This window comes from Alligator sinensis, unplaced genomic scaffold (assembly GCF_000455745.1).
Source record: "Alligator sinensis unplaced genomic scaffold, ASM45574v1 scaffold1219_1, whole genome shotgun sequence".
In the NCBI taxonomy this organism is placed as follows: Eukaryota; Metazoa; Chordata; order Crocodylia; family Alligatoridae; genus Alligator; species Alligator sinensis.
Genome location: NW_005842599.1, coordinates 382,263 through 409,128, shown reverse-complemented (window position 1 = coordinate 409,128; position 26,866 = coordinate 382,263). Strand labels below are relative to the sequence as shown.

The window sequence follows — 26,866 nt, the reverse complement described above, 5'->3', positions numbered from 1 at the left end:
GATAAAGTGCCATTGGCTTTTCTGATGGCTTCGTCACACTGCCGACTCATGTTCATCTTGGAGTCCACTAGGACTCCAAGATCCCTTTCCACTTCCGTGCCACCCAGCAGGTCATTTCCTAGGCAGTAGGTGTGCTGGACATTTTTCCTCCCTAGGTGCAGCACTCTGCATTTCTCCTTGTTGAACTGCATTCTATTGTTTTCTGCCCACTTGTCCAACGTGTCTATCATGACCCAATTAATCAGTGCCCATGTCACTAGCAAGAGATACCATACAGACCATCCTCATTTCGCACACTGTAGTCAACTAAGGGTTAAGAGAAATCCTTGCCAGAAATTCCTTGAAACAAAACGCTGGCGGAGAACTGTAGGTAATTGGTCAGCTGAAATAAAACCCTAGCGAAAGCTGTATATAATTGGTCAAGAAAAAGGCTTAGGCCTCTCTCACGTAACATACTAAAAACCTAACCCACTACCTTGTAACCTGATAGCAACCTGAGAGCACAAAGAACTGTTGCTTGCCAAAAAATTAAAGATTCCACCTAGCAGCTCATCATTGGATATCTCCGTTAGTTACCTCTGTCTATAAATAGTTTAGCAGTTTCTGCCCAAGCCGGAGAACCCTGGGGAAATCTCTGAGGAGAAACCTGAGCCCATCACCAGAGTGACTTGGCGGTTTGATCACCCATCAATGACTCCCCGTCATAGTTAATCTTGACGTATTAAAGCCCTGCAGGCCCGATAGTTCGTTCTCGGTGCGTTCGTCATTCATTTATTGTAACCTGAACCCACACACTCAACTGTAACCAAAGCAACTATAACGGAACAAAGGCTCAGCCTGCGTCGCACGTCACTATCTGGGCGACGTAAGTAAACAATCTCCTGTAACCAACACGCATCTGTGCCTGGTTAATTTCACCCCATCCATCACTACCCGCCTGTTAAGGCGAAAGTTTTACTGCTCCGGTGGGAATCAGAAAGCAGCTGCCGGTGCTGCTCTGATCCCCGACAGTGTCCAGGTCTGCTTGCAGCTGTTCCCTGCCCTCCGGCGTGTCCACTTCTCCCCATAGCTTTGTGTCATCCGCAAACTTGGACAGAGTACACTTCACTTCCTCATCCAAGTCGCTGATGAAGACATTAAAGAGTATCGGTCCAAGGACCGAGCCCTGCGGGACCCCACTGCCCACACCCTTCCAGGTCAAAACCGACCCATCCACCATGACTCTCTGGGTGTGATGGGTCGGGTTTCTCTCTCCACACCTCGAAGCACCCATCAAAGGATCATGCCCCCCATCTTGGATTTCCTTACTCCATCCCAATTTTCCTTAACCATAATATGGTCATCCTAATCTTGCAGCACATCAGGATGCCCCAGCATCCTGGTTGAAAATCACTGGCTTAGTGGTTAACTGGTCACTGTTTATCATATATTTGGTTTGATTTTTAGTCTAGGTTGGATTCAACAGGCCTTCTCCTTACATAGTGTACATTGCCAATTCACATCAGATAAAGATTAGGCCTAGGACTTTCTCCAGATATGTCAAAAAGATTGTAAACCCTCTGGGATGGAGGCTATGAGGAAGGTAGGAAGTGGCCCAGAAATACAACCTGAGGGTTAAAAGTGACCTTTTTGAAGAGGGGCCCTTTGGTTGGGACTCAGTAGATCAGGGACCCCTAAAGGTACTGCTGTACCAGTGGCAACTGGTACAGTTTCAGCTACTGGGAAAACACCTGGTTTGAAAAAGTACTGTGGAGTAAGAATGGCTTGATATCATTTCCAACACAGAAGACTATAAACAAGGCTGGTGGGCTAAGGAAGGAGATGCCATTACGTTCCTTGGAAACAATATAAAACAGTATACCTGTAACCGTAAGGGTCTCATGACATCCATATAAAGGAAAACCATACCTTGAAGCTAGAGATGGTTGAACATTTCCCAGCTTCAGTCAGTGTTTCATTTACCCAGTTGACAATAATTTCATCATTGACCTTCTGCCCACCACCTATGTCTTCAAGGATACTCAGCGTATACCTTAACAAAAAATATAAAATGTCTGTTGGTTCATAGTCGAAAGTGTGAAGCCACATCGTACATGTAAAACCTTGCAAGGCCAAACCCTGCAGTCCTCACTCACACTCAGTTAATTCTCTTTCGGTAGATTAAGTTATACAGGGCTCTGTCTCATTATACTAAGGCTCCTTGACACTGCTCTGGCAAAGTCAAGGAGTTTTAGGGTAGCACAGGTGACTGTTATAGAAGTGTGCTGTATATGGCCAGAGGGTGCAAAAAGACTTTTATGTGAACAATGCAGGCCCACAGTATCTACAAAGAAATCACAGATTCATGAATTTCAGGGCCAGAAGGGGTGTAGATTGTTACACAACACTTCCCTGAGACGAGCTTATGAACTCCATTTCATCAACCTCCTGGATACTAAAGATCATGGACTAAATATAGACATTGGATTTTTGACACATTATAATCTGCCTGGCAACTGACTCCCCAGCCCAGCCTCTGGCTTCTTTACTTTTCATTCCATCCAGGAAGAGCACACACCAACTGCTGAAACTTCCTTAGCCTGACGAAGGGTTTTTGAACCCAAAAGCTTGCTTAATAACTATTCTTCAGCTATTTGGGTTGGTCTAATAAAAGATATCAAATTCACCCAAGGAACCTTGAAGGCCAGAAGGGACATTTATGATCACTTAGTCTGTCCTCATGCATAATAGGAGCTGCAAAGCCTCAGCAGTTGCCTTTGTATCAAGCTCACAATTTGGTTTCTGCTAAAACGTGAATTTTAGAAAGGCATACTATCTTGATTAAAAGATGAAATATAGATAACAGGGATAATAATAGTATTGATCTATCTCCTCCCTGATGAATGCTGACACCCCATTCATTCCTATGTAATGTATCAGTAACATGGAAGTAATATGGGTAAAGGCTGACTACTGTACCTTCTCATTAACTGCCAGATCAAGGCAAGAGTTAGTGTACGATTTCCTTCATTGAGATCTTGCCCAGCAATTCCAACGAGGGAAAACTTGGCTTGATTCTTTCCCAGCTCCACTGCATAGTTGCAGTTTTCAAGCTGTCAATAACAGATATAGTCAGTATGTTTAAAAATATGGGGAGGAACAAACATCTTTAAAGGAATTCATTGCTATCTGCAACTGTTGTAAAGGATATGTCAGATCCTGCAAATGGATTCATACAGGCAGACCATCCTGTGGGCTTCTGTGTGAGTATTATACTGGGGTTTGAGTACTTTCAGGATCTAGCCCATAACTTCTATGGGATGCTTTGCCCTCTACAGAAATACTACAGTGTACTAGAGTGTTTCATCAGAACTTAATTGACACCAAACACACTGGGAAATACAATTTGCAGCACTCTAAGGTAGCCCCCGTACTATCTTCTATTGGTCTGCAAAACGGCACCATTCCATTTCGACTTGTGTTTCGATAGAACAGCGTTTCATTTCAAATTTCATTTTGATTTGAAACCACTATTCCATTTCATTTTGTCAAAACAGTAACGCTGTTTTGACACTGTTTCAAGTTTCGCCCATAGGCTATAATGGGGAAGCTCAAAACAGCCTCTCTCATCCAGCAGGCAGATTGGGGGCGCACACCCCCAGGAGGGCTGTGGGGGCTGTGCCAGTCCTCCTAGGGTTGTGGACCCCCTATCTGCCTGCCAGATGAGGGAGGGAAGCTGAGTGCTGGCGCCTGAACTGAGCCCCACTGCTTAGTTCCCCTCCCCAGCGCTGTGATCCATTGGGCTGGGCAAGGCAACTGAGCCTGATCACTCAGTTCCCCTCCCCAGTGCTGTGATTGATCGGGCTGGAGAAGGCAACTCAGCCCAGTTGAGCTGAGTTCAATGCCCCAGCACTAGGAATGGGCTGGGGAAGGGTATTCAGCCCACCTGAGTTTCCCTCCCCAGTGCTACGATAGGGCTGGGGAAGGCAACTCAGCCAGCTGAGCTGAGTTCCCCTCCCCAGCACTACCATGGAGCTCAGTGCCCTTCCCCAGCCTGATCCTAGCTCTGGGGAGGGGAATTTAGCTCAGCTGGGCTGAGTTGCCTTCCCCAGCCCAATGGATCAAAGCACTAGGGAGGGGAACTGAGCGATCAGGCTCAGTTCCCTTCCCCAGCTCTATCCTAGTGCTGGGGAGAACTCAGTCAGGCTGCTTCGAAACATTTCAAAACTTTTGAAACATTTCAACTGCCCTTGTTTTGTTTTGAGGCTGTTTTCAAGCCCTTTGTTTCATTTCGATTTTGCTGTTTCAAGCTCGAAATGAGTCGAAACAGTGTCGAAACAAAACAGCCGGTTAAATTTTGCGCAGCCCTACTGTCTTCTTTCTCTTACCTAGTAAGGTAGCACTGTTCTGGGACAATAATTGGGGTTTTCAATGTGAAGTGAGTCCCAGAATTTTAATGTTTTAGGTGTTTTAGGTACCCTGCCCTGCCTCATTTACTAATAGCTTGAGAACATTCTTAGCCAATACACCTCATGCTGAGAGAAAACTGGGCACTTAGTGGATGTCCAACAGGGAACTTTCTCCCAGGTCATGAGGCATCTAGGCCACAAACATTTAATATCTGCTTCTCTGTGAGAAGGCACAATGACAGAACAGATAAGGTGTTTCATGATGGACTCAGAAGTATGTTTGCACCTTTCTCTGGATTTATGCCAAAAGTCAGTCTAACTGTGTGAGGATCAAGCTGACGAACCAGACAGCAGGATGTGATGTGATGCATCGCTCACTTGTGCGCTGTTGGCTACAGACACCAGTGGGACTTAGCCCCACTAGTCTGATTAGACCTTGGGCTTTGGCTTATTCCATTGATGTGGAGAGAGATGATCAGGAGAGCTGGAATAATCATGGATATGCATTGTAACTTGTGGGCTGAATACGGCAAAATTATTTAAAGAATCGGGGGGTTTTAATGTAGATTGAAAACATGAAATATATTTACATCTCAAATAGTATTCAAATCTCTACAGAGCTAGTGAGTTGAATTTATTAATAAAGGGAAGGGAAATATTCATGGAATACACAGTAGAAATATAATTTAATCAGGTCTCCTTGTGACTTGAGAGCAACATGCAGTTATGCATGCAAATGCCTATATATTTCCCTGCCACATATAAATTATTAGGTGCACTCAGTAACACAGGAAAGCATTTAAGCACATGCTTAACTCTAGGCACAAAACAGTGCCAGTTGACTTCAGTGGGATGGCTCATAGATGCTTAGTTTTAAGCATGTGCTGTAGTATGTGGTACAGCTACAACATCATTCTTACAATACTGCTGATTCAAATGACAGATCTCAACATGTTGCAAGACTGATTGGTAAATAAGTGTAGTTGCAATACTGCATACACGCAAAAGGAGTATAGGCCATAAACCCTTTGTAAATGAATTCCTGTAACAGAGATATTAGACTTTACCGTTCAACTGCTGAATGAGGACTCAATTCCATTTTGAAGTATGTCCAGTCATTCATTAATTAATGAGTGTATGTGTGGTTCCAGCACTTTAAAAGAAATGGTATGGATATCTGTGTATTGCTAAAAAGAAAAGTCATATCAAATTTTTGTACCTTCTTCATGTTGCCACCCAGTTTAGGATAAGGTGGTTTGTTCACTCTGTTCCAGTCTACTGGCACTTTAATCTTTTCATAAAGCTGGAAGATAACCAGGGCATCTGACAGGTCACTGAAAAAAAATAAAATATACATCACCTTATAAATGATGTGGCAAGGAATCACATTTAAACATTAGTAGAATTGATCACATTTTCCTAAAGGATAAAACCTGAGCATGCATTTCCATGTTCTCTATGAACAAGTTTTTCCTTCAGGTGTAAATTACATTTATTTATCTCAAGATAGATTTTATTACCTGTATAAATGATTTACACGTGGATTAACACCCAGAGAGTTCATCCAGTTCCTAAAAGTCCTCTCTTCCCTTGTTTCACCTAAAATGATAGCGATATCAATCAATGGTTCTGCAAAACTCAACTCTACAGTGAAATGACTATTTTGCAAAAATGAAAACATTAAAAAAACTACAGTGTACTGAAAACATTTGTAGAATGAAAGATTAACTGGCATGTGAATTAAGAGTACTAAACAGTAGGTAAGATTCTGTACATGCCACACGTGTTCTAGCACTTGGGCCAAATTCCTTTAAAAATATTGAAAAAAATTCAAATTTACCTTGTCTGAGAAGGTTTAGTACAAGCCTTTGAAGACATTCAGTTACAATCCCTAGCAAATAGATTCCACACGGAGCTGAGCATTCTGTCGTGATTCAGGAAAATATTTAAGCACGTGCTTAACACAAAAACAGCTCCAGTTGACTTCAGTGGGATGGCTCACATGCTTAACTTCCAGCATGTGCTACAGTATTTTGTTGATTCAAGTGACAGAGCTCGGCACCTTGCAAAACTGAGCTGCTACCTCAGACTTTGTTTAAAACAACACTTTGTTTGCTGTCACTGACTGCACAACTAAGATTTCATAGATGTGTCAGACTGAGCCTGTGCAAAAACTACTTTCTTCTTGAATATAATGATGTACCCTAAATGTTTTTTCCAGGACACAAACAGTTTGATCCTGGAACAAGTGTTTGGCGAGAGCCTACACTGGTGTTATGGTTTTATTTAGTGCTAAGTGATTGCCAATTCACTTAAGGTTGGATGATTGTGAATGCTAGTTTAAAACAAACCCCAGACACACGAAAAGTCAAACAAAGCCTTTCAAAGAACAGGAAGTCAACTATATCTGAAACTGGATGCAAGTAATGCAGCCATATCCCCTCCTGAAATCTTCCTTAGCTCTTGTTGCATTGAAGATGTCTGGGAAAAGCTGGGTTAATAGAAGTTATCCAACCAAGTCTCAGTTACGAGAGTCTTCAATCTAATGCCACATATTCTTTGTACTTGCTTTACCTTCAATAGAACTCCAGTCAATGTCCTGGTTCTCTGGCTTATGGAGGGCAGGATATTTATTGAAGAGGTTGGCAATGAAAGCCAAGTTCAACTTTGGGTTGCCACGGACTACATCTGTGGCTGTGACAAACTGCCGGCAGCCTAGTTTCTCTGCCTGCTGCAACATACATTCTGCCCTCTGGATGTCATCCTTCTCCTGTGTTGACAAAACAAATATCAAATGCCTGAGTTAGCAAAAAATATTTGTTGCTGACTTCTACTGAAATGCCACACATATATATACATGTAACTACTGTAGATTTGCACATAAAAGCTTTACAAATTAAAGCATATTCTTGGTTCAGTGCATATTTTTCCTTTTCCATGTACATATCACAAGCCAATATTTTCAGATTGCTTTTACCTAAAATCAGTATCTTGCCATATTACAATGATTTTTTAACTATAAACCTTATGATGTAATATAGGAAAAGTCAAGGGGAATTCAGATACATTTTCATGAAAATTAATAGGATGAACATTGATAGTGTATCTAACTGGTTTACTGGCTGGAAAAGTTTAAGTGATAACTCATGTTCTCTGATATTTTATCATCATTAAAAACATCAAAGCTAAACAGCATTTAAATTCTGTATATTTGTTTTTTTTGATTGCAAGACTGCATTGGAATGGAAAATTTGGCCTGCTTCTTCCAGTATTATACTACATCTCAAAGTTTCCTCATTACTGTAAGTAAAAGACATTAAAATATGAGTGTGCGTTCTTTATTTCTATGATCTTACCCTTAATCCTGACATGTCAATAGCAATAGCTGGAATGCCTTCTTCATCTCCCTTCGGGGCAACTTGGTCCAGCAAATGGTAATAAGCTCTGGAGTCCTGAGACACAGCAAGAAATTAAGGGTGCTTACAGAAGTGCGGAGGACAAGTTACAAGTAAAACTTGGTTTTGTATGCCGGTGTTTCCCATGAACAATGAGTGAGGTGGCTTTCTTTGTATTACATCAACCATTTGACAACATAATTAAATTAATAAAGCTGGAAACATTTAACCATTTACATTTTATGTTGCGCTGTTTTATAAAGCAATAGAAATACTAAATACAGAAAAGCTGGAAGCATTAAAAAAAGTACTATGTATATGTTTCATTTGAGGAGGGGAAAGGCTAGAATTGATTTAAGGGGAATATGTTAAGTAAGAGATATGAAAAATATACCTTTACAATGCTCTGGAAGTCGGTCAGCTAAAGGTTTAGTAAAAGAATAGACAGAAAGGCGAAAGCAGAAGTTTAAGGCAGAGTTTAAAGAAATATTGAAATAGTTACAAAAGAGAAAGCAAAGTTTTCAAGGACAAACGTGAAAGCAAACAACAATTAACAAGCATTTTTCAAGCAAAAGGCTAGAACAAGACACAGATTTAATCTGCTTGGGTGGATCCATGTGTGGAAAATATCAGTTTTATTTAAGAAATCATTATAAGCATAATTGAGACCCTTCAAATAAAAATTCAGATGACATTTTTTTAAAAGCAGGCTCATAAATTGTTAATAATTTGAGCAATAGAAAGGCAAGTGTCCAAATTTTGCAAACCTTTACTTTCAAGATTTATTCTAACTTGTACACTAGTTCCATTTCTTCGCAAATGTTTCTCTGCATGCCTGCATACATTATAGAATATGTATATTTATAGAAGAAGCAATTCTGAGAGGCGCATGTAATAAGTGGATGATAGCAAATAATAGAGGCTGAAATTTTGGCCGCACTGATATCAATGTGTACATTTTGTTTTTCAGAATTGATAATGATATGATATAAAATGTAGGCTATCACCTTCATGTGCTTAACTGGTGGTTCTGTAGTTTAAGCACAATGTTGGATTCAGTGGATCTACACTTGCTCTGTGCATCCTTTCTGCACGTATAGGGCACATCTATAGAGACGTTGACTATGGAGCTGCCTAATTAGCTCTGCAGTAAATGTCTCAGCACCTACACGTCGCTTTATTAGGTCGTAGTAAACTAATAAACTCCGCAGCAGGTTACTACTTGGAAATACAAGTACTAACCTGCCGCAGAGTTTTTTACTCTGCAGCAGTGCACATGTAGACACTGATGTGGCTGGGCGGGGGGCGCAGGGGAGCTCGGGCGAGAGTGCTTCAGTGCAGTGGCTAGCCCTGCACTGAAACACCCTTGTGCCCTAGCCAGCTCCTCTGCAGCACACTGAGCCAGGTCAGAGCAGCCCCAAGCTGGCAAGCTGACTCCTCCAGGCCTCCTGCTAGCCAGGGCTGCTCCAACCCAGTTCAACACACTGTGGTCCCAATCTCACATTCAAATGGCACGCTCAGGAGCAATAAACTCCAGTATGATAGATACATGTGCCAGAGTTTATTGCTGTGCATTAATAGCATGTGCCCAGTCGGTACCCTGCACAGGTGCCTGGGAGAAAAAGAATCACCCAGGCATAGGTAGAAGGCCAGATATGTCCCAAAAAGCCAAGAGGAGACCTTCTCACTTTTCAGCCCATTAAGCTACCGGTTAAGGCACTTGCCCAGGAAATATAGATTGTAGGGACCCCTCACCCAGAGAAGTTGTGAAACTGAATCTCTCTCTTCTCAGCAGGAGGTACAGGTTCAAAGTCCATTTGGGTGAGAAGCAGGTCCTTCTAATTTTGGCAGGTGTGTGTGCAGGATGAATCCATACTGCCATAGGTGAAAATAGAATCCAAACTAAGCATAAATGCCACAAACTGCAGTTACGTACCACTATATAAGTACTATTTGGGTGTGTCTACATGAGAAGATAACTGAGCAGTGCCTAATTCTCCTGTGCAGTACTGTGCAGGGCAAAAACCATGCTAATATGCTACGGTGCGGTAGTATTAGGCTACTATGCAGTTGGCATCACTAAAAAGCTGTGTACCGGTGCTACTGCACAGTAGCACCAGTTACTACATATTGATTTAGTACTTGGTTATACAAATACTAAACTTAATGCGCTGTAACTACAGTGCATTAATGAATATGTAGATACACCCCTTGAGTACAAAGTGGGGAAATAGAATTTAGCCTCAAGCTGCATGAAATTCCTCTCTCTAGCTTGCCTATAGAAACCTGAGAAAGATTCATCCCATGGCCCTTCTACACAAAAAAGAAACATCTTTTGCATCAAAAAAATATATTAAGTGCAGAGGAAATTTTATGCATGAGGTGAATGGAGGATGAGACTCCAAATATTTCACTTTGTCTTCCTATTATTGTTGGTTATTTATATTTAATATGCAATCTTTATAATTCATGTTTTAGGCCCTCTGCTGGTCCTAAAGCCAGTGGCAAGGAAGGTTCTGCTTAGTTACAACTAGCCAAGTGGTGCCAAAACCTGGCTTGAAATTGCTGCAACGAAAGGAGGAAAGGTTATCTTAGTAAAATAATATGGATTTCTGATTGGCAATCACAGTCAAGTTTTTCGTGTCTTTTATGTGTGATTTGGATTATGAAAATGGCTGTTGGGGATGGGAGAAATAGGCCCAGGAAGTAGTACTGGATTATGAAACTTTTCATTTACTGGTCACATGTAGTCTGTGTTAATCCATTCAACTGAATGGAAGGATTCCTGTTGACTTCAATGGGTTCTGGAGTAGGACCTTAGTGACTAAAGGTCACTGCCATCTCTGTAATGGTATATCAGAAAGGAGGGGGTTGTTTTTTTCCCCAGTTCATCTACCTGTTAAGGAAAAAGTCCATTAAAGTTTAAGCCTAGCTGAAATTGAAAGTTGCAATTCCACAGCTTTGAGGTATTCTAAATGTACTGTTTAGGCTGTCACAGCATTAGTCCTACACACACTATCCACAGGATTCCTTTTAATCAAAGGAGCAGTTATGTTGACTCAGAAGTTTCACAAGAAGTCTATCATTAAGTGTTTTTAGGAGTGGAACCTGAGCCATCATTTTTGGATAAACAAGCCCAGGTAAAGGAGGCTGCACTGACACTGGAGATCACTGTTTTTGCTGTAGTTGATCTCCATTTTTTATACCTTGATGTCTGTGCTGAAGTTGTTGATTTTGTTGCATCCAGCATTCTCCAGGTGATAGTTAGCCCATCTCAGCAGCAGTTCCTCTGGGGATAATTTCATCAGATCCTCTAGGCTCTCTCCTTCCCGCAGAAGGGCAATCAAAGCTAGGCAAGCACAAAATTGAAGGAAAATCAAATATCAGGTATATAAATACAGAGGCTTTTAATGTATCTGTCCTAACATACTCTACTGTGCAAACATGAGCTCCTGCTCTCACTGGAGTCACTGGGGCATAACACAACTGATATGTATTTAAGAATCTTTACCAAAAACAAAACCCATCCCCTGGTGAAACCCTCATATTATTGGTAAGATACTGATTTGATTGTATAGATTCGCTGACTACCTTGTCCTGTTCTTATCCTGTATCTTGAGCTGTGTTTTGTTATTATTGCTTGCATACCTAATTGCCAAAAGCCACCCTGAGTTAGATCTTGCCAAGGAAATAAAAACAAATAGCTAAAGACTCTTCCAACCATGTAAACTAAAACAGAGGATACAGAAAGAAGTGGTGTGTCTATAAACTATGGCTGGAGTACAGATTAAAGACGATATAGGTATGACTCAAAAGCTAAATGAATACTTTCTCTAAGTTTGCAGTAAGGACAATGTTGTTGAACCTGGAGGCTCAGACAGGATGGCTAATGGGAATGGAGATACAGAAATGGAAAACACCAGATCTGAGGTTAAAGTAATACTCAAAGAGCTTTATGTGCTCAAGTCATGGGGATGAGATAACATCCATTCTAGGATTCTGAACTGGCACATGGAATTGCAAGGCCTTTTAATAAAGCTATCGAATCAGAGGAGGTATCACCTGACTCAAATGTTGTACCTATTTTGAAGTAGGAAAGGGAGAAAATGATTTTGGCAACTATGGCTCCATCAGTCTGACTCTATAATATACCAGATCTTAAAAGGAAGTCTTGAAGGAAAGAGCAATTAAAGACAGGGAGATAAATGGGAAAATGGACAAAATGCCAAAGGCAGATGATGCTGGAGTAACCTGATATATTTATTTGATAACTGATTTTCTAGAGAAAAGAAATGAAGTGAAACTAATATCCATTGACTTCAGTAAAACATTTGACACAGTGCCTTATGGGTAATAATTAGTTGAGCTGGAAAAGATGAGAATTAGAAAATTTCTAAGGGGAGTGAGGTAGTGGCTAAAGAGGAGATACCAATGTATAATGTTGAAAAATTCAGTCTTGTGCTGGAGAAGATAAAACCTTGAGGAACTCTTTGAGTTATCTTGACATCAGCTTTGTTTAGTGTTTTCCTTAATGATACTGGCATGTAAAGTATCAGCATGCTACTGAAATCTGCTGATTTAATCTGCTTGGTTGGATCCATGTGTGGAACACATCAGTTTTATTTAGGAAATCATTATAAGCATGATTGAGACCCTTCAAATAAAAATTCAGATGACTCCCTCCCAAAGTGGGAGTCATCCTCAATGCACAGGATAACTGGATTCTCAAACAGGAAGAATACTGTGACATTTAGGCATGGACAAAGTTTGACTTGTACAATATGAGGGAATAAAGGGACCCATGGGCCAGCCACAGCTAGATGCATAGTGCACTAGCTAAGAATCCCACAGTGGTCGGCACATAAACCAGGCTTGGCCCCATGCACCCGCCCTAGCCTCTGCCAGTGCTTTCAGAGCTAAGTAAGCGAAATGGAACAAAGTTCAGTAGCACTTAAGTACAAGGTCATGCACACAGGGACTAAGAACAAAAATTTCTGCTATGATATGGGGGTCATCAGTTGGAGATGACAGACAAGGAGAAAGACCTTACAAATTAGTCAGTCACAGGATAACTATGAGGTACTAGTGTGATGCTGCCATGAAAAAGGGCAATGCAAACCCAGGATCTTATTGGGTGAGGAATTTCCAGCAGAAAAAGGGAAGGTGCACAAGCCACTGAAAGGCACTGTGTAGTACAGGCATGCGAAGCGGGCCATATTCAATTCGGATGCGGATTCAGCCCAATTTGATTTGTTGATTCAGATCACTATCCTGATTCAATTAGGCCAAATCTGAATCTGAAGATTTGATTCTGATTTGAAGAATGAGCATAGACACAACTTTATATGTTTTTTCTACATACCTCACTGTACCAAGTGGCTCGTGAATGCTGAGATGGTGGGGTGGATAGATCATCCCACAGGAGCATGGGGGGCAGGCCTCCGCATGCTTGGCTGTGGACCCAGAAGTGGACCGGAAGTACTTCCCGTCCACTTCCAGGTTCACCGCTGAGTGTGCAGGGGACCCCCCTTGCGGCCACCCAGCTCAGTGATCGACCACGGGGGGACTCCAGGTACCCCCCAGACCCACGAGGCACCAGTCGCCAAGCTGGGGGGGGGGGGTCCCCACGCACTCCGCAGTGTACTCGGAAGTGGACCTGAAGTGCTTCTGGTCCACTTCCAGGTCTGCTGCTGAGCGTGCTGGGCCCCTCCGCGCTCCCATGGGACGCTCCTTTGGCCCCACCATCTCAGCATTCACGAGCTACCTGGTACCTTGAGGTATGTAGAAAAAACATATAAAGCTGTGTCTATGTCTGCATCATCGAATCTCTCCAAATTGATTTGGAGGATTCTGCTTCGATTCAGAGAGATTAATGGGTCTCCTGATTTGATTCGGATTTGGAGATTTGGCCACCAAATCAGGCCAAATCTCCTCTGAATCGAACTAGTGACCAAAGCTTCGCACAGCCCTACTGTGTAGGTATAGACCTCATTTGGAATACCATGGATCATTCTGGTCATGCATGTTCAAGAGAAATGAACTTGAACTGGCACAGTTCAAAGGAAAGAGATAATACAGCGATCAAGAAAACTGAGAGTCTATCTGACAAGAACAGACTAAAAGGGCTTGGCTTGGCTTGTCTCGCCTAGAAAAAGGAAGGTGGAGAAAGGATTGCTGTCTATAAATACATCAGGGGATAAATACCTGGGAGGGAAAAAGAATTATTTAAGCTAATGGATAATGTTGGCACAAAAGTAAGTGGGCATAAACTGGCCATTAATACATTTAGGTTGCACACTAGAATAAAGTTTCTGTCAGAACAGTGATTTTTTGCAGCAGCCCCCCAATCAGAGAAGTGTTGGCAAAAAATGTAAGTACTTATAACACAGACTTGGATTAAATTATGACAGGGATTGTCAATATGACATGGAGGCATGCAATAGCAGGGACCTGGACTAGGTGACTTAGGAGGTTCTTTCTAGTTTTGTATTCTTGGAACTGCACAACCACAGAATGGCAAGTCCAGTTTACTCTCTACATGCCAAATGAAAACATGCTGCTACTGGCTTACATTTGGTTCTCACATTCATAATATGATTTATGTGAGAGGTTCCTACACCATGGAACAGGGACCAATAGTAGCCTGTAGAACAGTTGCAGGGGTCATGCAGAGATGTTGATCATCTAGGTGCAGTACTCTCTTTGTTCCCAGCTGCAAATATCTAAGATATACATTGCAAGAAGAGCCTGGTGGCCTTTAAAGACAGTTGGAGTAAGGAAGAAGAATGAACCTTGCTGCCTCTGCTGGATGCCATTGTTACACAAATAAATAAGAAAGCAGAAATTGAAGCACATATTATTATTGGAGCTGGGAAGTAAAAGGTACCAATTGGTGCAGGGGACTGGACCCGATGATCTTCCAAGGTCCCTTCTGGCCTTACAATCTATGAATCTATGAATTCCTGAGAAGCACATCTAGAGGAGAAGGGAGCCAAGCAGCAAGGAGAAATAAGGGGAACAGTGGATATGTACACATGCACATACAGTATATGTTATGCCGTGTAAAATTGATAGAGATTTGGCATTGGGTTCTATGAAGTACAGGAAACCAACAAAGCTTTCTGACTGTAACATGAGGGTAGGTTCTGATCCCAGGTACAGGCATGGAAACAACCACACAAAGTTTGAACACTAAAGCATCATAACATATAACAGAGAATGATAGAAGTGAAGAATAAAGATAATGACAATTTGAATAAGAGTTCAAGTGAGTGAATGAAATAACTCAGTGATGACAGCACTGTAAAGGAAAGCACCATGTGTACCTTCATTTCTGCTGAGTTCTATGTCAGCAAACAAGCCAATTTTGATAACCTGCCATAAAAGGCCCAAGACAAGGTAAGGTTTCCCCTCTTTTAAGTCTTCAGCACCAATGTTAACAACATGGCACCCAATAGCTGAGGCGGAGTTCAAGGCGAGGTTCAAATTTTCCTGGGGAGGAAAAAAAAGAGAGAGAGAGTTTTATTACAATGCAATAACTCAAAATGGGAGACAGGGAGGGAAGAGGACAAAGGAGAAAAAACGAGTAAACTTAAGTATAAGCCTATTCAGAATTAGGGCCTAAGTTGTGTGATAGCTCTGAATTTTCCAGGACTGAAGGACGCTTCAGTGTCCCAATGCAAATTGGAGAACCTGCCCTTGGCCAGGATAAGAAGCTTCTGTTTCTTACCTTGATGGGTCACAAGACATTATACCTTGAGCCTCTCACTGGTCCCAGCCTGACTATTGCTCATTCTGGCCATTATATGAGTATCATACAGAGGGGAAAGGAAGAGAAAGGCCATATTTTGAGAAGTGTGGGAGGGAAGGACGTTCCCCATCCATTCTTCAAGATGGGGAACCGAATGAAGGAGACATTTCAGACAGGCCGAAATTCTTATGCTTTTATTTTTTTAAAGGGGTAGTCTGAATTTGATCAAAGGTTTGGCGTGTTCAGATAAGTCTCTGAGAAAATAGATTAGTAGGCAGAGATCAGATGAAGCAGACATAGGGCCTTAGCAAATGGCATTTATCACACGGCTTTGCAATTTATCACATGAATTTTGCTACCATATGGAAGGGCTGATGGATTTGATTAGATAGAAAACACATACAGGTACCAAGCATGAACTGAAAAATTCACAACACTGAAAATTAATTGTCTTCTCTGTACTTGACAGTTGTAAAAGGGTTAAGCTAAAGCATAAGCTATATTGATTAAATCATGCCTAAAACTGACAGGGATTGATCTGTGCTGCATCAATAAGTTGTGTTGCTGACTCTAGAGAATTAGTACTGGAAAAAATGCAGATTGCAGCACAAAAACCCAAAGTAATGGCTTCTAAGCTTACTTAATCCTGGCTAATACCTCATTTAATCAGGGATAATGGAGGATTGAAGTGGGTTACATTTATATACAGAATATATATCTATTTATATATATCTGTACACAGATCTATCTATAAATATATATAGAGATATCTATCTATCTATAGATATAGGTGGGTGGCAAATTGGCTTAGGGGTTGCACCCAGAGAGTGGTGGTGGATGGGTTGCTATCAACTTGGAAAGATGTGGGCAGTGCAGTCCTACAGGGTTTGGTCCTTGGACCTGTGCTGTTCAATGTCTTCATCAGTGACTTGGATGAGGGCATGGAAAGCACTCTGTCCAAATTCACAGATGATACCAAGTTATGGGGTAAAGTTAACACACTAGAGGGTAGGGAACAAATCCAGGAGGATCTGGACAGGTTGGAAAAGTGGGTGGAACAGAATAGGATGCCGTTCAACAAGGACAAATGCAAGGTACTGCACCTAGGGAGGAGGACTCACCAGCATGCTTACAGGCTAGGGGAGGACCTTCTAAGCAGCACAGCAGAGGAAAAGGATCTCAGAGTCGTTGACACCAAGATGAACATGAGTTGTCAATGTGAGGAAGCGATCAGTAAAGCTAACCACACTTTATCATGCATTAGCAGGTGCGTGACAAGCAGGTCCAGGGAGGTGATACTTCCCCTCTGTGAGGCATTGGTCAAGCTGCAGTTGGAGTACTGCATCCAGTTTTGGGCGCCACACTTCAAGAGGCATGTGGACAACCTTGACAGGATTCAGAGGAGGGCCACTCGTATGGTTAGGGGCCTGCAGGCAAAGCCCTACGAGGAGAGATTGAGGGCCCTGGATCTCTTCAGCCTCCACAAGAGAAGGCTGAGAAGTGATCTTGTGGCTACCTACAAATCCATTGGGGGGGCCATAAAGGAATAGGAGATGCTCTGTTTACCAGGGCACCCCTTGGAGTAACTAGGAACAATGGCCACAAACTGACAGAGAGCAGATTTAGGTTAGACATCAGGAAGAACTTCTTTACAGTAAGGGTTGCCAGAATGGGCTTCCAAGGGAGGTGGACACACACACACACACACACATATATCTACATTCCATTATAGGAAAAGTTGAATGAGCTTGAATTTAGATCATGGCAGGAATATTTTTGCTTTTCAGTTCATTTTAAATAATGTTTGTGGGCACAAAAAATAAAAATTAATTCAATGCTCAGGTTAAACAGATAAAAATCAGAAAAGAAATGTAGTTGCTAGGGTTCTAACAATAATATTAACCCATGCATGTTGTATGTGTGTAGTATTTGTACATCTCAGCTGGCATTTTATTAGACTGGAATTCAGGAGATAGGGTTTCCATTCCTATCTCTGCACAGATTATTGTGTGTTCTCAGGCACATCACCTAATCTGAGTGCTCAGGTGCCTTTTAGTATTTGAGGAATTTAACTAAATTTAAATTTGTTGTGGTCTTCATTGAGTCTTGACGATTGAACTCTTATGGCACCTATTACCTGGGAATCTGAGGCTCAAGTCCTACAAAAAATTACCTTCTTACTTAATTTTAAGTTTATGATTTGGCCCCCTCACTTCAGCAGGATTACTCATGTTTAAAATTAAGCATAGGTGCAAATGTCTACAAAATTAGGGCTAACATATTTTACTTGGTCACAAGCTGTGCCTGGCTGTTTTGGGTAGGGCTATGATACTGATAGCATTAAATTTAATTAAATACAGAAGAGTGACTCACGTGGAAAAGCACAAAACCATACTCCATCTTTCAGTTACCTGTATTGTGAAGGGAGTTAGTTTCTTTTTGTTAATTGTCCTTTCATCAATGGTATCCGGAACAGAAAAGTTGATCATTTTACTGGAAATACAAGAAAAAATACAAGTGAGAAATATGCCACTAGCTACACCAAAGAGGTTCTAGCACACCTGTGAAAAAACATCAGGATCTGGCTTATGTTGAATATGCAAACAAACATAGAAACCAGTGGGTTCTTTACTCTGAAGTCCTGCTTCCATTTCTATTCAGTCTTTACTCAGGAAAACTCCTGCTGGCTCCATTATCTCTCCACATATTCCAGGGACAGAGACATTCCACTTTGTAACAAATCATGTATTTAGTTTACAAAGATAAAAACTATTTAAAGGGAAAAAAATGTAGTACCTTTTAAGAAAAAAGGATCTTGAATAAGAGAGTCCCTAAGGCACTGATCCTACCAAGAATCACACCCATGCATCCTTTTAAAGTCAACACAACAGATCATGGGATTCCAGTTAAGCATATTTATTTATTTATTTATTTACTTTTATTTTTTTGCAAGATCTAATTCTGTAGGGAAATCTTTATTATTTACCACAGTACGATGCCATCACCAACTGCCTGAAAGAGGTCATCAGTTTCTGGATTCATTGGGAGAACATGCTTGCAGTCAGGATCATTCTCAAGGGCTTTATTAATCCAGTTGACAAAGGCATACTTTTCTTCTTCTGCATATATAATGGTAAGTAAAAGTACATGAGTTTGCAACTTAACATTTCTATGATTATTTTAGATATAAAGGCTAAAGTATGGGAAAGATAATGTTTCATATATTTAATCAGAACTAAAAAGTGGCCATCCTGTGGATGATGTAATATGGATCTACCAAACCCCAAAGTAACTCTGAAGGAGGTGTTACCTCCAGGCTTCTTGCCAAACCAAGGGGGGAACTGTCTACTACACTTCAAGGAGCAATATTCCGTCTTTTCAGCTGGCCTTCTCCACTGGTTCATGGGACCATAAGTAGGTTTGCCTGGCGGTGGGTCTGGGGAAGTTTATGCACCAGGGCTAAGGACAGACATTACACATAAACCAATTTAAGTGATCAGAAACTGGTTTAAACCTGTAACAGAATAGATGTTCAGTGCACATAAAGCAGTTTGAAAATGGCTGAAACCAGTTTGACATAAACCTACTTGAATGTAGTATCAGACTTAACTGATTTGGCTCAAACTGGTTTATGCAATGTCTGTCCCAAACCCCTTGCTGGTTTAAGATAAACCAGACTCACCCATCATCCCGACATGCTCTTTGGGCTGGGCGGGGCTCCCTGCTCCACAGCAGGGCTGGCTCCTCCCCTCTGCTGCCTCTCTGGAGCTCCAGCAAAGACTGAAGGTGTCTGCCTGGGTTCTCTCTGCTAAGCAGGGATTATTGCCCCCACCTCTTTGCCTTATACCTTTCAGCATTAGCTAGCAGACCACATGCTGACTACGACAAAGGCAGACAGGCGTTTTGGAGCTAATCAACAGGGAGCTGGTAAAATCCTTCTTTGGAAAAACTGTTTAAGAAGTGAAATAATGGAAAAAGGCTTTGTTTTCTTAATGGGTTGATAAACACTGAGTTAAGAGTGATAAACATTCCCTGCTGGGCTACTCAGGAGGGATGGGGCGGGGGGGGGGGGGGGTGAGGGGGGGGGGGGGGGGGGGGGGGGCATCAGAGTGTCCTGCCAGGGCCTGGCCATGCCCCTCTCAGCTCAGCCTTGTGGAAGGGAAGGGAGGGCATCCCCCCCCGCCAAACTTCTAGCCTGAGCCACTGAAGGCATGTGCCTGAATTACTGGAATAAAAAGGGAATTTCTATCCACTTCCAAATCAGTTCAGACTTTGCAGGTTAAACTAACCTGTTAAGATTGAATCAATTCAGCCTTTTTGAATGTCTGTCCCTAGCCCAGAAGACCCTAGGAGTGGTAGTTGCACCCCCCTGGCAGTGACAGTCTTTCCTGCTTAAGCGAGATAACTTAGCAAAAGACTCCTTCATTCTCTCTTCCACGTAAACCAAAAGCAAAGGAACCAGGAATCACCTGGTCCTATGAAAGTTGCAAACAAACAAAGAAATAGTAAAAATATTAGAATATTTGCAAATAAATTCTCCTACCACTGATGACAGTGACATCAGTGTAACCCACAGTAAGCCAATAAGAAATGCTAGGCCTGGAGGACTGTCTGAACTCCCAGTCCTCTTGGGAGCTTAGGAGTCCAGCAGGGCTGCATATTAAGTGCCTCCATATATCAGGATCCAGAGCACTCAGAGAGATGTCCATTAAAATCCACCAAACACACTGGCAGCAGTATTGAGCTCAATTTAATCCACAGCACACCCATTCACTGTACGACCTGGGGAGGAGGGGACAGGAAAGGGAGAACACCTTATGTTTAGAGCATTTGCTCAGCAACTTTGTTGTCTCAATGTTGGCTACCCTGGAGTAAAGGTAGGCAATGGTACCAAACACTGGTATAACTATCTCTGGTATAAATGTACTTCTGACTTTCTCTTGAGCAAACGCTGTGTTGTGTATTCACTCTACTTTTCTTCTGAGGTCATTTGAGAATGCTCCAGAGTAAAGGTGTCATATTTCTGCATCTTTTGGTATATAAACTGATTTGATGATTAAAAGAATATTTTGTATCTAGCTATAAGATCCATTTTCAAAGATATCACAAACACAAAAGAGCCGAAACCTAAATCCTAGTCCTAAAGATGCAGGGTTATTGGTTGTAGACATGTTGGCCTAAGGACATAGGCAGGCAAGGTTCTTTGGGTAGATGTGACATTTTTTATTAGACCAACTGAGTAGTTGGGAAAAGGTTCTTTGCAAGCTTTTGGGCACAAGCACCTTTCTTCAGGCACCGGGAGACTCTGCTGTTGTTCTGAGATCTCCAAGATAGGAAGATCTCCAAGATAAGAAGATACAATTTTCATTCCTAAATCACTTCAGTGCCTTCAAAACTTCTATCCCGGAGCCTGAAGCAGTTTTAACAGACACAGAAACATCCACCACCTTCAAAATCAAGACTTTCTCTTGACATGAAAATTTCAATGCTTATCAAAATGTATCTAGCACTTCCCCCACATTGATCCTATCCTTATTAGAGCTGAATGATTATTTAAAACAGGAGAGACAGCACTCTGCCAAGATGCTGCTCTTACGTGTCCTCAGCTTTATTATATATTGCGTTATGTACATATAATCCAAGACACCCACATTGTTACTGCAGTTCTATATAACCGAAGCTGCAGTTTTTTACCAAAGTAAATTATGAAATGATTTCCAAGAGACCATCAAGTTTTAAGTACTATCAATATGATCTGACTGTACATACCTGAATAAGAATGTTGTGTTCCAACACTGGACTGTTCTGAAGTTCCACCAATAGCACAAAGCCCCTCCTTTTTATTGATTGCTTTTCGGAATGTTTTAGCAACATCTGAACTCTTCAGACCATGGACAATCTTTGAATACACAAGTTTATTTTAAAATTTGAAGTTTATAATAAGACAATGAGACCTGTAAAATGGTAAGGTTTCAGGTGATAAATTCCTTGAGACAGGGAACATGGTTTTTTCTATGTTTTGAACAGAGGTGAGCAAAGTGAATAAATAATCTGGATTACTTTTAATAATTGCTCCAGTGGGATTTTGCAGAGGCAATTCTTACTTTTATGGCTGATTTTGCAAAAGTGGGAAAGCTTTTTCTGTTTTCAAAGCATCAAAGTAAAGGGTATCTAATTCATAGGAAAAAAGGGCAAATAGTATTAGGACAATACAGGCTTTGAAATTTGGAGATGAAACTTAAATAATTTAGGTTTTTCACAGAGGTGAGTGAAAATCTGGGTTTCCTTCCTGAGGAAAATTCTGATACTTTGACATTTGTTTCCGGCCAAAGAATTTCTTCAAATAACATGTTCAACCTGGAAAAGCTGAAATGTTGAAATGAACCTTCAACCAAAGAAGCACATTTTGACATTTCTGAATCAAGACATTTCATTTCCATGTGCTGAACCAGGTCAAAGCCTTTTAAGTCAATGTTCAGCTGCAGCTAAATAACTTGTCATGCTGCACTGCGATAGTTGTAGTTTGCTTGCCTCATGTTCTCATCCTTCCTGATGATATGGGCTCCCTTGTGAAGCTACAGATACCATGATGCACTGCAGTCTTCAAGTGATTATACAAAGACCATGCTGCAACTTGAGAGATGTTATCTGGCCAAAAACCAGGAGCGTAGGATAGAATGGCAGCAGGATATATTTCAACTACAGCTCTCCGAAAACACCACGGCATCTTTATGCTGAGGCAGGTTAATGTTAAAACGATTCTGAATGTGATCTTTTGGTTCCATTCACCAAATCAAAGTGTTTTGATCTGAGTCAAGCAGACCCAGAATTAAATATTTTATTTCAATTTCCCTGATGGAATAATAATCAACAGGGATCCTGGTTTTCTCTGATAAAAAAAACAAACAAACACCAATTTTTGGTTTAAAAAAAGCAACCCAAAATCCACATTTTCCATGATTAAAATGAAACACTACTAATATATATATATCTATACACCATTAATATATATATTAGTGGTGTTTCATTTTAATCATGGAAAATGTGGATTTTGGGTTACATTTTTAAAAACAAAAATTGGGGATTTTTTTTTTTAATCAGAAAACCAGGAGCCCTGAAAATAAATCAATAAAATCATAACTTTACCATAGAAAATGCCAATTTTGTGGAGATGGTGTATTTTGTCAGAGTCATCTTAACAGATAATCCCTGACCAGTTGTCATTTTGAAAGTGAGGCTTACGGGTTTTTTTCCCATTCCTTTTTATAGAACAGTCTGTAAGATAATGTTGTATTCATAACATTGCACCTACTGAAATAAATTCATCAAGAGTAATCTTGACATCTTGGTCTGCTGCAAGCTTCTCCTGAAGGATTTCTCTCACTCTATATCCTGGCAGGGGGAGGTTGGCTGCTTTAAACAGTTCTGTTAACTCGTTAGCTTGGATGAAGCCATTCCCATCAAGATCTATACAGGACAAAACAGCTGCTTAGATTTTACAGCAGTTTAATGTTAATTTTCAACACGTGCAGTGACTTTTCCATCAAAACAATGACACTATAGTGAAAATTAAACAAAAAAGGTAAGTATTTGTGTCTTGGTTAGATATATAGTTTTACATTAGCAGTGCAAATGAAAAGATATACGGTATTTACTCACATATAAGATGAGGTTTCCCCCACCACAGTCAACATTGGAGGAAACCTCATCTAATAGCTGAGTAAATATGCTAATATAAGATGAAAACCTTCATCTTATATTAGCATACAAGGAAACCTCATTAAGTACATTGTCTATCATTAAACTGCTGCTAAAGGCAGCATGTACTCAGTAATGGAAACCTAATGGAAATAAAGTTGATTAAATCCAGCCAACACTGAGCAAGACTATAAAATACATGGCCCACATAAGGCAAACATACTCACGGTAACTCTTTGTGTGTTGGGGGGGGTGGGGGGTAATGTATACATGTGTGTGGCCCTTCAAAAAATAGGCAGTTGCTCCTCCAGGAGGGAACTGGCACCAGGCCTGAAGGTTCTGCAATACCAATGCTGAGCTATTGGGGCTAGGGACAGACATTACACATAAACCAGTATAAGTGATCAGAAACTGGTTTAAACCTGTAACAGAAAAGATGTTCAGTGTTCATAAACGAGTTTGAAAGTGGCTGAAACCAGTTTGAGATAAACCTGGTTGAATGTAGTATCCAATTTAACTGATTTGGGTCAAACCAATTTATGCAATGTCTGTCCCAGACCCATTGCTGGTTTAAGATAAACCAGACTCCCCTAGCATGCCAGCATGCTTTCTGGGCTGGGCGGGGCTCTCTGCTCCACAGCAGGGCTGGCCCCTCCCCTCTGCTCCCTGGCTGCAGCTCCTGCCCGCTGCAGGCATCTGCCTGGCTTCTGCTCCCCACTCCTCCCCTCCTCACTATCTGCTAAGCAGGGATTTCCTCATTCCTCACAGACACCTCTCAGCATTAGCTAGCAAACCACATGCTGGCTACCTCCAAGCTGTGGCACACGGGACAAAGGCAGAATCAACAGATAGCTGGTAATGTCCCTCTGTTGTTTTCTTAATGGGCTGATAAACATTGAGTTATCACTCAGTGCCACCCCCTTCAGGTTAGCTCTGTGCAATGGAAGGGTGGGCTGCTCTAGTGCCCCCCAGCTTCTAGCCTGAGCTACTGCAGGCATGTGCCTGCATTTCTGGAATGAAAAGGGAACATCTACCCACCTCCAAATCAGTTCAATCTTTGCAGGTTAGACTAACCTGCAAAGATTGAATCAATTCAGGCCCAGGCTTTTCGAATGTCTGTCCCTAACATGGGTCACAATGGTGTGAAATGCTACTATCTCTGTTGGGGCCCAGCCCAGGGACCTATAAGGTAATTCATGAGCCTTTCATCTTTAGACTACTATTATCTCGGCCTTTTGGCTAAGATCAAGTGAGACTAGGGACATCTGAACCCCAAGGCCTCCAGGTCTGAGGCTTGCATGTAGGATGCTTGCCTGGATTTGGGGAGTATCTAAAGCCCCAGACTGATGGGTCTGGGAAGAAGGATAGTTGCCTGGTGGTAGAGCCACACAGACTTGATGACTGAGTTCTACTCAGTCAATTTTTTAAACTTGACTATTGGGCTTTGCACAATTGAATTTGGAACTGATTTGGCCCTTGACATTTATATATATATATATATATATATACACACATACAATTTATATTTTTATATATATATATCTATATATCTATATATCTATATATAGATATATATATATATACACACACACACACACACACACACACAATTTCAAAGGCCAAATATATATATAAAATCATCTGTACTATGTACAAGTAACTACAGAATTGCTGCTTAAAAATGTATCTGTGGAGTACCTGTGCTAAAATTTGCAGCAGTTTCAAAAAAGATAAACTGCATCAATTCTGGATGATCTAAGTCTATGGGTACCCTATATGCAAATTACTACAGGTTCATTTGTAGGTGGGGGTGGCAGAGGGCAAGGGGGCTACTTGACCCTCCAGATTTATATTCTCTGCTGTAGCAGTGAAAGGGGGATGAATTCATGCTGAACCTCCAATTCTACACCTGGAAAATTATAACAAATGTATATATTTTCCATATATAGAATCTAATTATTGGGGGTCATCTAATATTCACGGTCATCTTATATTTGAGTAAATATGGTATATTAAACTTATAGTATTTTCAGTAAACACATTTACTTTTCTTTTATTATATTATTTTATTAAGATCTGAAATGTGAGTGTGAGTTTTGGGGAGATAATATGGTCCATGGGAATAATTCTTAAAAGGGCAGAGATGCAATGATACTGGCGTGTAACTGACTGTCTCCTACATGTCATTTCTGATAAATTCTATCTCAGTGACTCTAAATAATTATAACTTACATGCTAAAAAGTTGGAAAATAGGGGATAGCAAGAGAGAGAAATTAGATCCAAGTTAAGGGCCTGTGATGGCCACTACCGTTGCTTATCACTTTCCCAGGGATGCATAGAACTTCATAGGGTCAAACCTACAAGGAATTCAAAAATTGTGGGCATATATGGGATGCTGCTAACTCTGATAGTCCTACTCAGTCAATGTCACAGTACACTGGCATCTGTTTCATACTATGTCACTGGCATTGCCATCATTTTAGAACAGTATTTTCTTCCCTTTTGGTGTGTAAACCCCACCAGAAATAAATCAGAAAATTTACAAGTTCACTGCCCCTATAGGGGAAGCTGCAAAACAAACACAAAGTACTACCAGATGGAAAAAATAACTAAAGGAATAAAAAGGGAGCACAATAGTGGTATTTCTACCATCTTTTTTAGGGTTGGTAACCCTGCATGTTATTTGTAACAGTAGTAGGCAAACAAACAGAGGTCATGGAAACTCCATCCTTGAAGGTTTTCAAAACTTGGCTAGACAAAGCTTTGGCTGGGATAATCTAGATGACCTCCTGAGGTCCCTTCCAACCCTAACTTTATATGATTCTATGATTCAAACAGAGAAGTATGTTTCCCATCCCCCTGGCCCCCACCATCCTACTTTATTTTATTGCTTCCCATTTTTCTAGAGACATTGACAGGATTTTTATACCCACCAGTGTTTAGCCACTAGTAGCCCAGCCCAGAAAATTGCTTAAGTCTAATGAATTTATGAATGAGACGTTCATTGTACCAAGGTCTGTTTGGATCTATAAGGGATTTCTTAGTGAAGAGCTTCTTATTTTGAAAGCAGAGTATTTGGATTTCATGGTTTTGATATAGAAAAAAAATTAGTCTTCTGTAGTTTGTATTCTCTATGTATAAAGTGTCTTAAATTTTGCTTTGTAGATTTTCTGGGTGGTCAGCTGGAAATTGAGTCTGCCATCTGCAATATTTAAGCAAAAGAACCTAAAATTGAAGCTTTCTTTTATAAACAGAAGTATAGACTAAATAGGGCATTGCTGAAGCTGCTGTTAATTACTTTCTTACAACTGAAATAGAAAGAGAAGCCAGAATCTGACTGAGAGAAACCAAACGCTTGGTAGGTAAAAGAAGCAATGAGTGACTGGCTTGTGGGCAACAGAAAGGCATATTCTTGGAATTTAGGGAGAAAGAGATTGGATCTGTGTAAGCACTGAAAAGTAAATTGGGCCCCTGAAAGGTTAAAAAATGGCAGACTGAATTCAAAATTTGAGGTAAAGCCCAAAAGGAGTGTGCATTTGAGATACTAATTTTGTGTATTGTTTCATTCCCTCCTGAGTCAATATGCCATTTTAAACAAGAAAAACTTTTATTGCCTTTTGAATAATTTATCTTG

The 26,866-nt window shown here is 41.0% G+C and overlaps 1 protein-coding gene and 1 long non-coding RNA gene across 4 annotated transcripts in view; one reads left to right on the top strand and one right to left on the bottom strand.

The window, feature by feature from the left end:
* Nucleotides 1-26,866, bottom strand: part of LCP1 (lymphocyte cytosolic protein 1) — an 83,905-nt gene that overhangs the window by 4,184 nt on the left and 52,855 nt on the right. For all 3 annotated transcript variants that reach the window (XM_006032966.3, XM_006032963.3, XM_006032965.3), the window contains exons 3-14: nucleotides 22,846-23,000; nucleotides 21,303-21,432; nucleotides 18,520-18,652; nucleotides 17,945-18,026; nucleotides 15,109-15,274; nucleotides 10,990-11,132; nucleotides 7,745-7,840; nucleotides 6,963-7,158; nucleotides 5,909-5,987; nucleotides 5,608-5,722; nucleotides 2,959-3,092; nucleotides 1,909-2,032 (exon numbers count right to left, since the gene is read on the bottom strand). In XM_006032966.3, the coding sequence (XP_006033028.1) occupies nucleotides 1,909-2,032; nucleotides 2,959-3,092; nucleotides 5,608-5,722; nucleotides 5,909-5,987; nucleotides 6,963-7,158; nucleotides 7,745-7,840; nucleotides 10,990-11,132; nucleotides 15,109-15,274; nucleotides 17,945-18,026; nucleotides 18,520-18,652; nucleotides 21,303-21,432; nucleotides 22,846-23,000 (1,553 nt within the window). The remainder of the gene's footprint in view (nucleotides 1-1,908; nucleotides 2,033-2,958; nucleotides 3,093-5,607; nucleotides 5,723-5,908; nucleotides 5,988-6,962; nucleotides 7,159-7,744; nucleotides 7,841-10,989; nucleotides 11,133-15,108; nucleotides 15,275-17,944; nucleotides 18,027-18,519; nucleotides 18,653-21,302; nucleotides 21,433-22,845; nucleotides 23,001-26,866) is intronic.
* The window catches only part of LOC102375398, a 9,278-nt gene continuing 1,009 nt past the window's right edge, over nucleotides 18,598-26,866 (top strand). Inside the window, exon 1 of the long non-coding RNA XR_324883.3 lies at nucleotides 18,598-18,666. This is a non-coding gene — a long non-coding RNA (uncharacterized LOC102375398). The remainder of the gene's footprint in view (nucleotides 18,667-26,866) is intronic.